Below are 9,539 nucleotides of genomic sequence, written 5' to 3'. Positions count from 1 at the left end.
TTTTTTTTTTAAGTAAGATAAAAAATGCTTTTGGTTGTGCATAAACCATTACACAGGATAAGTACTTCGGTAATAAAGTGCATAATGTATAGTGACTGTTAAAGCGTTTTTGACAGTAAGTGTGGCATTATTGACGTACCCACAAACATGGCAATGATGATCACCCATGTGAATGTTCTCAAAACGATTTTTAAACGAAGGCCTTTTACAATATTACTAAAACTTACATGAAGTACTACACACAGAACTAAATATAAAACTGTTGACCTGTGACTGATGGCTGTGCAAGTGCTGTGAACTGCAAGCTACATGTTGTGACACTCAACAGGATGGTTGAAAAAAAAAAAACAATTCTGTCATCATTTACTCACTTTTTTTGTCCATATAACGAAGGGGGTTTGGGTACAATGGGCCTCATTCATGAAACATTCATAAATAGTGTAAATTCTGAGTAATTTGCATGTAAAATGGACATTCCCATAAAGTCTCCTCCGAATTCAGAAATGTCCTGTAAACCTCAGATCAATAGTAAAACGTGTGCCAATAAGTGTTGGGAGAAGCAAAGCTTCTAAACCAATTGCTTCACAAAATGATTCACTTTTTATGAAGTGCTCGAAACACCAAAATCTGATGATGCCTGCTGGTGTAAATGTAGCAAAACCTCAGCTCAAACATGTATAAAAGCATTTTACAAACCAAATATGAAGTGTCTGTATAATACTTATAGGACTTTTTTTGTTTGTATTATGGAGAGCTTGGTTAATCAAGCCAATAAGAGACTAATAACTACAACTCTGCCTTGAAATATGTCATTAAAAATGTGGAAACTCTTTACTTAAAGCCTTTATGTATAATGCATTATAAAAGTGGTTTTAATGCATTAATTATGCCTTGTAATGCACCTTAATGCACTGTACAATCTCATGAATAATTGTAACCACAGTTAATACATTATAACACTTATCAATTCATTATAACACTATGCATTTTAAATTTGGTTTTGATTATTTACAACAAGATGCAATGCATTACAACGCACATTATGCATAATTATAATGCATTATACCCTTTTATAACCCTTTATAATGCATTATAGGCTTTCAATAAAGTGCTACTAAAAATGAAACAGTTATGATGTACTTTTTAAATTTATATTTTTAATTGAATAATTGTTATTTTTATAATTGACAAATTATTCAGTAAAAGTCTTCGGCCTGGGGACAAATACTACTGGTTCTCAGAATAATCGATAATAAACTGGAAACTAAGGTTAAGGTTTTATGCATGGTTGGGAGCAGGTTTTTTCAATGCAAATGCAAAAACTTTTGGGAATGCGTCAGAGCGGTTTTATGAACAATTTACACACAAAAAAAATATTTCATGAATGATGCACAGTGTTTTTTTTTTTTTTTCCTCTGACTTTCAATGACATGTATGGATCATGTTAACCATTCTTCAAAATATCTTATTTTGCGTTCCAAGAAAGTCAGGTTTGGAACGACACGAGGGCGAGTAAATGCTGACAAAATGCTGACATTTTTGGGCCAACTATCCCTTTTTAACCAGTTTGCACATTCCCTTTTAGGAAGCGTCCTCAATCCTCACAGCTAGGAGTGCAGTGATCCGCATGGTTTTCTGCCGGCTGGAAAAGTGCTTCAGAATGTGAAAGCTCAAGTTGTGGTGAAGGGGGAGAAAGAGTAAATTGTTTTGGAAGAATTTCACCACTGCCTCTGTTGGAGAGTGAAATGAAAGGGGATGACGTTCGATTGTTCCCACACAGAATTACACAATGTTCATCACAATGCTTCTCTTGCTCAAGTCGAAAACCTGACCAGAATAATATGCCCAATGACACCCACAGGACTACATTTATCTCGAGAATCCCCATGAAGAAAAACACATCCTTAGTGCGTATTCTCATTTGCAATTCAATGCTCCGAAGGATCAATGCGTGTTTACATCATCGAGACATTGTGACAGCTTAGAAGACAGACAAAAGAGGGTTTTTTTCAGTCCCGAAGGCACTTAAAGGCAATGCAGAAAGATCAAAACCCACCGCAAACGACAAGAGACGAAAGTGAGGTCCACAGGGATGTCAGCTCGTTTTGAACATTGCCCAACTTGTAGCAATTTCAGGCTTTGGTTCTGCGCCGTCCACCTCTCTCTCGAGGCTTTCTTGTGGAGTCCAAATTGCTCTCGACATGATTGTGACATCAATCCTCCGCTGGTTCAGCCAGCTCTCTTACATCTGAAGAAAGGAGTTCTGTGCTCCTCAACAACAGGTGACCTACATTAGAGGTTAAAAAGCGAGCGAAACTGAATGGTATCTCTCCTCCACAGGGGCTGGTTGGGTACCGTGGCATTATTGTGGTTACGTAAGTGGTTTTGTCTTTCAGTGCGCTCCACAGAGAGTCTCTAATGCAGACGGCTGATCGCTTCTGTGAAAGCACCACATCCATTTTTCAGCAATGGTCACTTGTTCGCTTTGGTCTGTGGCAACAGAAGCATCCCAGCACTCTTTTGCTAATCAAATCGCCCGGTGCATATGTGCACCTGTCACAAGATTTGTGATTGGTTAAGATGCAAATTGAGAGTAAGCGCGAGCTCTTTTTGCACAGTTTCTTACCAACAACTGATTGGCACATGTAGGCTGGGCCCTGTGCATGGATCCAGCAGCAGAAGACCAGCATTGCGTATAGTGTGTGTATCCTTTAGGGGCTAAAGCAGCCGTAGAGGTCAGAGGCGGTGAGGTTAGTTTCCCACGAGAGGGCTGAGGTCTCCATGGTGGTTCTTGAGTTTCTTCTTAAACAGAGAGATGGTGGAAGGTCTGTAGAAGATGATCCATGGTTCAGACGTGGTGCTCTGCGCGCACGAATCCGACCCGCTGATTGACGGGATGGATGGGGATCTGAGAGGGAAGACAGATGCAAAAAGCAGATAAGGACCGAGAGCGAGTTGATTCAAATCAAACTTTTATGCATGCTACAAAACATCCGGTAAAACCAAATGACATGCAAAATGTCCATTAACAGCAAAATGGACGCTATAAATCTGCCAACGGCGTACACATAAAGTAGCAAATCAAAGCGTGACTCTCCTTTACCTGCAAAGCCTCCTATCCCTGCTAAAAAATCAATAGAAACCATCACAGAAAATTCTAATGGTTTCCACTACAAACCATCAACTTTTAACCATTAAAACCATTAAAAATGGTCTTCTGTAGTGTGATTTGGGACATGTTTTAGTGGTTTTAACAAGCCACCAATACAAGGCGACCAATTACCAGTAGAAACCCACGGGGGCCATTACAGTTTCCATTAAAACCAATACAAGTCCCATTATAACCAGTAAAACCATTACAAATTGTGTGATGGTGTCTATCATTTTTCAGCAGGGATGGGGAAGAGGAGATAGTTAAATCAATCAGCATCATATTAGCACCTCAAACTGAAGAACATGCTCGTTTTACAGCATGCGTACTTACTTTACAGTAAGATGCAGGAGCAGCTTAGCCACCATGGCTATGACTGTTAGCGTTAGCAGAGCAGCTAATGCGTAGATGGTCCACGCTGTAAAACACAACATGTTTATTAGTGACAGTAAAGCTAATGCAGCATCATCATTACAGCTGTACTGAACTCGAGTAACTAGAGTGTAAAGAGTGGATGGTTATGGAAATGCAAAACACAGAGCTAACATAAGCTAAAATTGAAAAGCCAATTATAAATAAAAAAATTATTAACCATTTCCCCAGCTCTGAAATTAAAAGTAATGTTACTACCATGAAATCATTATGAATTCATATGGGATCTCTTCCATAATCTTTTTTTTTTTTTTTTTACAGTGGTGGGTAATGCACTGTCAGACAAAAGGAACAAAAGCTTTTTAAAAGGTGCACCTTTGCACCTAAAGGGTCCATACTGGTACCTTTGGGTCTCACAAACAAAAGAAAAGAAAAAAATGGGTCACCGGGATGAAAAGGAAAATGTATGTAAATGTATGTTACAAAGTTCAAGACATGTCAAGAAAGAAGGAGGCAGGAACGGGCAAACATGACTTTAATAACAACATAAACATAAACAATAAAAAAGTCAGTTCTTGGCAATATAAAATGAAGCAACATTGTGAATATTGTTATAATTTTAGTTGGCCATTAGGTTGCCTAAAGACTGTGTTATTAGACTAAGTTTAGTGATTTTTAATGTTCAATATTATTTCTGATTTAAGCTTTAATAGCAGAATTTGCCCTGTGGCATGCTTCATATACAGCAGGGCTGTCCAAACTCGGTCCTGCAGAGTTTAGCTCCAACTTGCCTCAACACACCTGCATGGACGTTTCTAGTACGTCTAGTAAGAGCTTGATTAGCTGCTTCAGGTGTGTTTAATTGGGGTTGGAGCTAAACTCTGCAGGACACCGGCCCTCCAGGACCGAGTTTGGACAGCCCTGATATCCAGTATATACATAAAAAAAAAACATTTATCAAATGAACTCTGCTCACTCAGTAAGACAAATAGAAAGATTAATAGAAAGTTCAAACAATCCGCATTCATTTCAAACTGAATTTTCTTAGAGTAAAATTCCTCCTCATAATTGTTCCGGTAACACTTTACTTGAAGGGGTGTGCATAAGACTGACATGACACATATGGTTTTATGCATGTTTATGACAATTATGCCATTCGCTCAGTTATGTCACTTTAAATGCAAAGATGACATTATTTGACCTAACCCTACCCTTACCCCTAACCCTATACAAAGACATCTCAAACAATGTCATCTTTGCATTAAAAATGACATAACTGAGCGAATGACACTTAATGACATAAACATGCATAAAAAACCTTCATATTCATAACGTCATGTCAGTCTTATGCAACAGATTTCTGAGCATATATAAAAAGATGTGTATTGAATATAAAAATATAAATTTTAGGCATTTCGCCAGAAAGTATGGTTACAGCAGTGGACTTTATTAACTTTTATAACATATGCAGTGAAATTGACTAGACTGTGACTAGTATGAATGATATCTAGTAAACTACTATTGAGGATGAGAAATAAGTAAGGAAAGAAGTAAAAGGAGCAGAAGTGAAGCGTAATGAAGAGAACTGGACACATACTGGTGCTGTGGCCCGCGGTCCGGCCCGGTTCATGCCACTGACCTGGCATGTTTGCAGGACTTGATGTGATTACATAGTACCGGAGGGAGGATTTTCCATTCTGACTGGTGTTTGATTTTGCTGTAGTGCTTCCCGTATGCGGCTGTACTGTACTGGTGTCCTCTTCATCACCATCGTCATCCTCCTCCAGAGGTGTGACGGCTTGATTACTTAAAGCTGTGGGGAAATTATCAGCAAATGAAACACAAATAAAACCCCAAAAATAAGATATGCATCATTTGATTAACATTCATAACGTCTCTTTTGACGCCCCCGCCCCGGACATAACGGAGAGAGATTTCTCAGCTCTTTCAAAATAACATTACATCTTTCATTCAGCGTTGCAGACGCAGATATAAACGCAGTATGTGGCGTTTGAATCAAACTCTGCCTGCAGGGGAAAAAGGTTCTGTGAATACTGAAAGCCAATTTGCTTTGCTGACCTTTTCTTTCGAAAAAAACTTTTTCTATTTCATCCTTCCCACTTTATTCTTCCTCAAATTGTGGTTATTGAACTCTGCCTCCCAAAACAACACAACACAAAGTTGAAAATTGTCTAGATATGACAAAAAGCACTGCTTAGACGTATTTGGCTTTCATTTATTTATTTTTATGACTATTTTTGACAATTTCATTCTAAAGTCATAAACACTGACGTTGTTTTAGTCTGTTTTTAGGCCATCTATATACTAGTGTAGTTGCAATAGTCAACAAAATACGTTGTTTTTTTAAAAGCCTTTATGTATAATGCATTATAAAGGGTTATATTAAAGAGTATAAGGCATTATAATTATTAATAATGTGCGTTGTAATTCATTATATCTTGACGTAAATAATTATAACCAAAATTAAAATGCATAGTGTAACAATGAATTGATAAGTGTTATAATGTGGTTACAATTCTTCATGAGACTGTATAATGCATTATAAGGTGCATTGCAAGCCATATTCAATGCATAAAAAACTACTTTTATTATGCATTATATATAAAGGGTTTAAGTAAAGTGTTATCAAAAATATATTATGCTCACCAAACAAAAGAAACTGTTATTTTAGATGCATTCATTTGATCAAACAGAGAGCAAAAATATTGTAAGAAAGTATTTTTAAATGACTAAATTAGTTTTAAATAGAAAATTACTGTTTTCTATTTTAATATATTAAAAAAATGGAAATGCTGAAATTTCTGTATAATTACTCCAGACTTCAGTCTCACATGATCTTTCAGAAATCATTCTAATATGCTGATTTGCTGCTCATGAATATATATATATATATATATATATATATATATATATATATCAGTTTAATGCATCCTTGCTGAATAAATGTATTAATTACAACGACTAAAATAAAAACAGCAGTATAATATTTTCACACACTTTTTTTGCGTAACATCTGCAGGGACATGAGCGTCCTGTATATAAGCAGAGAGTCAAATGTTAACTCAAAAGAAAGCCTCACCATGATAAAGAACAGAAAATCCTTGCGCCTCATTTGTCCTGTCGGAGTAAAAATACAAAACGACGAAGTCTGCAGTGATGTTCACGATGTCCCGCGGTGGATTGCGGCCATCAAATCGCGCCACCACCTGATTGGAGAAGCCATCCAACAGCTCCACCATATCAGTCTGATCCACGATATTGAAGAAAGTAAAGTTGAACAGAATGACAGAAGCACCTGGAACCTGGAAGAGCGACATGACAAAGACGAGACAGCTATCAGTATGCCAGGTACACATTATGAGTTTTGGCTCGGGCAAGCCCGCTCTCCTTTAAGATATTAAAGCATTAATTGTACCTGAATGGTCCAGTAGCAGACCCTGCCAGGTTTGTATTTGTCCGGGAAATCAGGAGAGTAGATCACTGCGGAGGGCGATGTGTAGTTTCCCCCACAAGCACCTACTTTTGCTATTAGAGAAAAGTGACAGCTTCAGCTTTTACTAGATAATGAAAGGAAGAGGCTAAATGACAGGGTTTTAACTAGATTTGTGAGGATGAGGCGATCATCAGCATCCTTTGCACAGATAATAAGACTATAAAAAACGTACTGTCGAAGACTATGACGCGTCCGTCGCCTCCACATGGCTGAGTGTGATCTCCAAAACACACATGGTTACACTCTGTGCTCGGAGCGTCACCGTGACGATGGTAATCAATGTCGTTGCCACAGAAACAAGCATAGCCTGATTCCATACCGGCGAGCTGAAAGAAAAAAATCCACAAATGATCAGGAATCATAATTCTGTCACGCCAGTGCAATCCAGCCAAATACAATATATATTATTGACTTCTTCCCACGCAAACAGATGCACATGATTACATCTAGAACAAATATTCATTCTTTTTTATTTAAGTGTGAAAAAATAGATTAAGGCAGGACAAAAATCACTATTCCAGGGAAAAGATACTTTTTAAGCATGTATATTAATACACATTTAAAAAATATATATGTTTATTATTTTGAATCAGTTTTTATATTTTCATTTTATTTTTAGTTCAAGCTTTTTTAAAGGGATACACTGCAAAATATGGATATCAACTTGACGTCACCACTGATAGGCTACTACTAAATATAATGTAGAAACTTTAAAATAGAAACTTAAATTCTCTGTAAAGCTGCTTTGCAATAATTTGTTTCGTGAAAAGCTATACAAATAAACTTGAATTGAAAAAAAAAAATTCTTAGTATTTTTGTTTTGTTTTCTAGTTATAAATAGCTATAAAAAATTTAATCAAGGTGTAGTAAGTAATATAATATACAGTAGCAAGTAAAATTACTTATATTATGTATATATATATATACAATATATCTTGTTTTCTGAAACAAATATCAAACTTTTGTTCGTTTTTGGGGCAAGAAAAATATTCCTGTTTAGCCTTTGAATTAAGATCATTGTTCTTACTCCATTGGCAGATATTTTTGCTTCTTCTTTATTTCTTCTTTCTTTTTTGCTTATCTTAAGTCATTTTACTTATCAAGTGAATGCTTCTTGATTCAAAAACGTTTAGATATTTATACTGGAAAACAAGACAAAAATATTTTTTTGCAGTGTAGTTCACCCAAAAAATTAAAATCCTGTAATCATTTACTCACCCTTAAGTGGTTTCAACCCTGTATAAATTAATTTCTTCTGTTGAACACACAAGCTTTGGAACATCTTGAGAGGGAATAAATGATGACAGAATCTTCACTTTTGGGTGAACTATCCCTTTAAGTTTGTATAAATTTATACCTTGCGCAAAATATAATTTCTCATTTTTTGTCTTTTGTTTTTGGGATAAAATATGTCTGTTTGTGAGATTCCCACATAATGAGTTAACTTGTGTTTTATAAAATAAATAATTTTAGCTTGGATGAGTTGCATTTAAAAATGTTGTGAAGTAACTAATAAAAGTACATATGTAACCAAGCATGAATTGAATTCTATATCGGTAACACTTTATTTTAAGGTGTCCTTGTTACACGTTACATGTACTTACTATTATAATAACAATAAATTATGCATAATTACATGCAGATAACCCCAAGACAAACCCTAACCATATAGTACGTCCATGTAGTTCATTAATATTACTTAAATGTATAATTACACTTAAAGTGCAACCCTATATCCATGTGGCAAAACATTGATTAATATTAATGAACCTGACATGGATGTAGACACCAAACTAAGACACCAAACTAAAGTAAAAGGTGTTATAATAACCGTTATGCATCACTCTGTTCTATGACTTGCTGTCGATTGCATTTCCCTTGGTGGAATATGTACCTTGTATCTTTGGTTGCGGCAGAAGCTGATGCAGTTCTGAATGGTGAGTTTGTTGGAGGTCTGGTAGCCTCCAGATAGAGGTGTTGGATCACCGCTGTCCTTAAAACAGCCCAGGTTACCAGGCACTGAAGGAGAAAGAGAGGCAGATTCATTTACAAAGCTTATATATCTCACTGGAAAACATGGCACAGGCATATTGGGGTTCATGTGAGCAACATCAGCCATAATTCAATACAGTAACACTGCAAATCATTAACTTCTCTCTGCCGGTAAATCGTCTGGAAACGTGTCTTAAAGACTGAGGTGTTTTATGAACTATTAAAACGGCATGCATGGCCCGAACAGTGTGAGAATGGAGAGAGCTGGATGTGACTAAACCTTATCCTAAGGGAATGCACAGATGGATTCTGGGGGGTTTGTTAATAATGAACTGAATGAGGTCTCAGGGTGAGAGAACACAGAGGTCAGAAAGAGAAAGAGAGGGTGTTGGAATCTAGAAAATGTCTTAAAGTCCATGTCAGTTCCACTGATGATGACACCAAGCATCCTAAGCCAGCAAGTCAGTTTAAGCCAGTTTTAACAGGGTTTTTTCAGCATGGAGAAATTTG

The 9,539-nt window shown here is 36.6% G+C and overlaps 1 protein-coding gene across 2 annotated transcripts in view; it reads right to left on the bottom strand.

Annotated features, from left to right (window-relative positions):
* Positions 1–1,159: 1,159 nt before the first annotated feature.
* Positions 1,160–9,539, bottom strand: part of LOC306870366 (kremen protein 1-like) — a 61,409-nt gene continuing 53,029 nt past the window's right edge. Inside the window, exons 4-10 of one of the 2 annotated variants that reach the window (XM_079417598.1) lie at positions 8,932–9,056; positions 7,210–7,363; positions 6,960–7,069; positions 6,624–6,846; positions 5,121–5,336; positions 3,485–3,569; positions 1,160–2,908 (exon numbers count right to left, since the gene is read on the bottom strand). In XM_079417598.1, coding sequence (XP_079273724.1) covers positions 2,752–2,908; positions 3,485–3,569; positions 5,121–5,336; positions 6,624–6,846; positions 6,960–7,069; positions 7,210–7,363; positions 8,932–9,056 — 1,070 coding nt within the window. In that variant the 3' untranslated portion in view covers positions 1,160–2,751. The remainder of the gene's footprint in view (positions 2,909–3,484; positions 3,570–5,120; positions 5,337–6,623; positions 6,847–6,959; positions 7,070–7,209; positions 7,364–8,931; positions 9,057–9,539) is intronic. The other variant, XM_079417599.1, reaches the window with a different exon arrangement.

This window comes from Barbus barbus (genome assembly GCF_936440315.1).
Source record: "Barbus barbus genome assembly, chromosome: 5".
Taxonomy (NCBI): domain Eukaryota; kingdom Metazoa; phylum Chordata; class Actinopteri; order Cypriniformes; family Cyprinidae; genus Barbus; species Barbus barbus.
The sequence above is the reverse complement of the archived record's forward strand: the minus strand, read 5'-3'. Positions and strand labels throughout refer to the sequence as shown.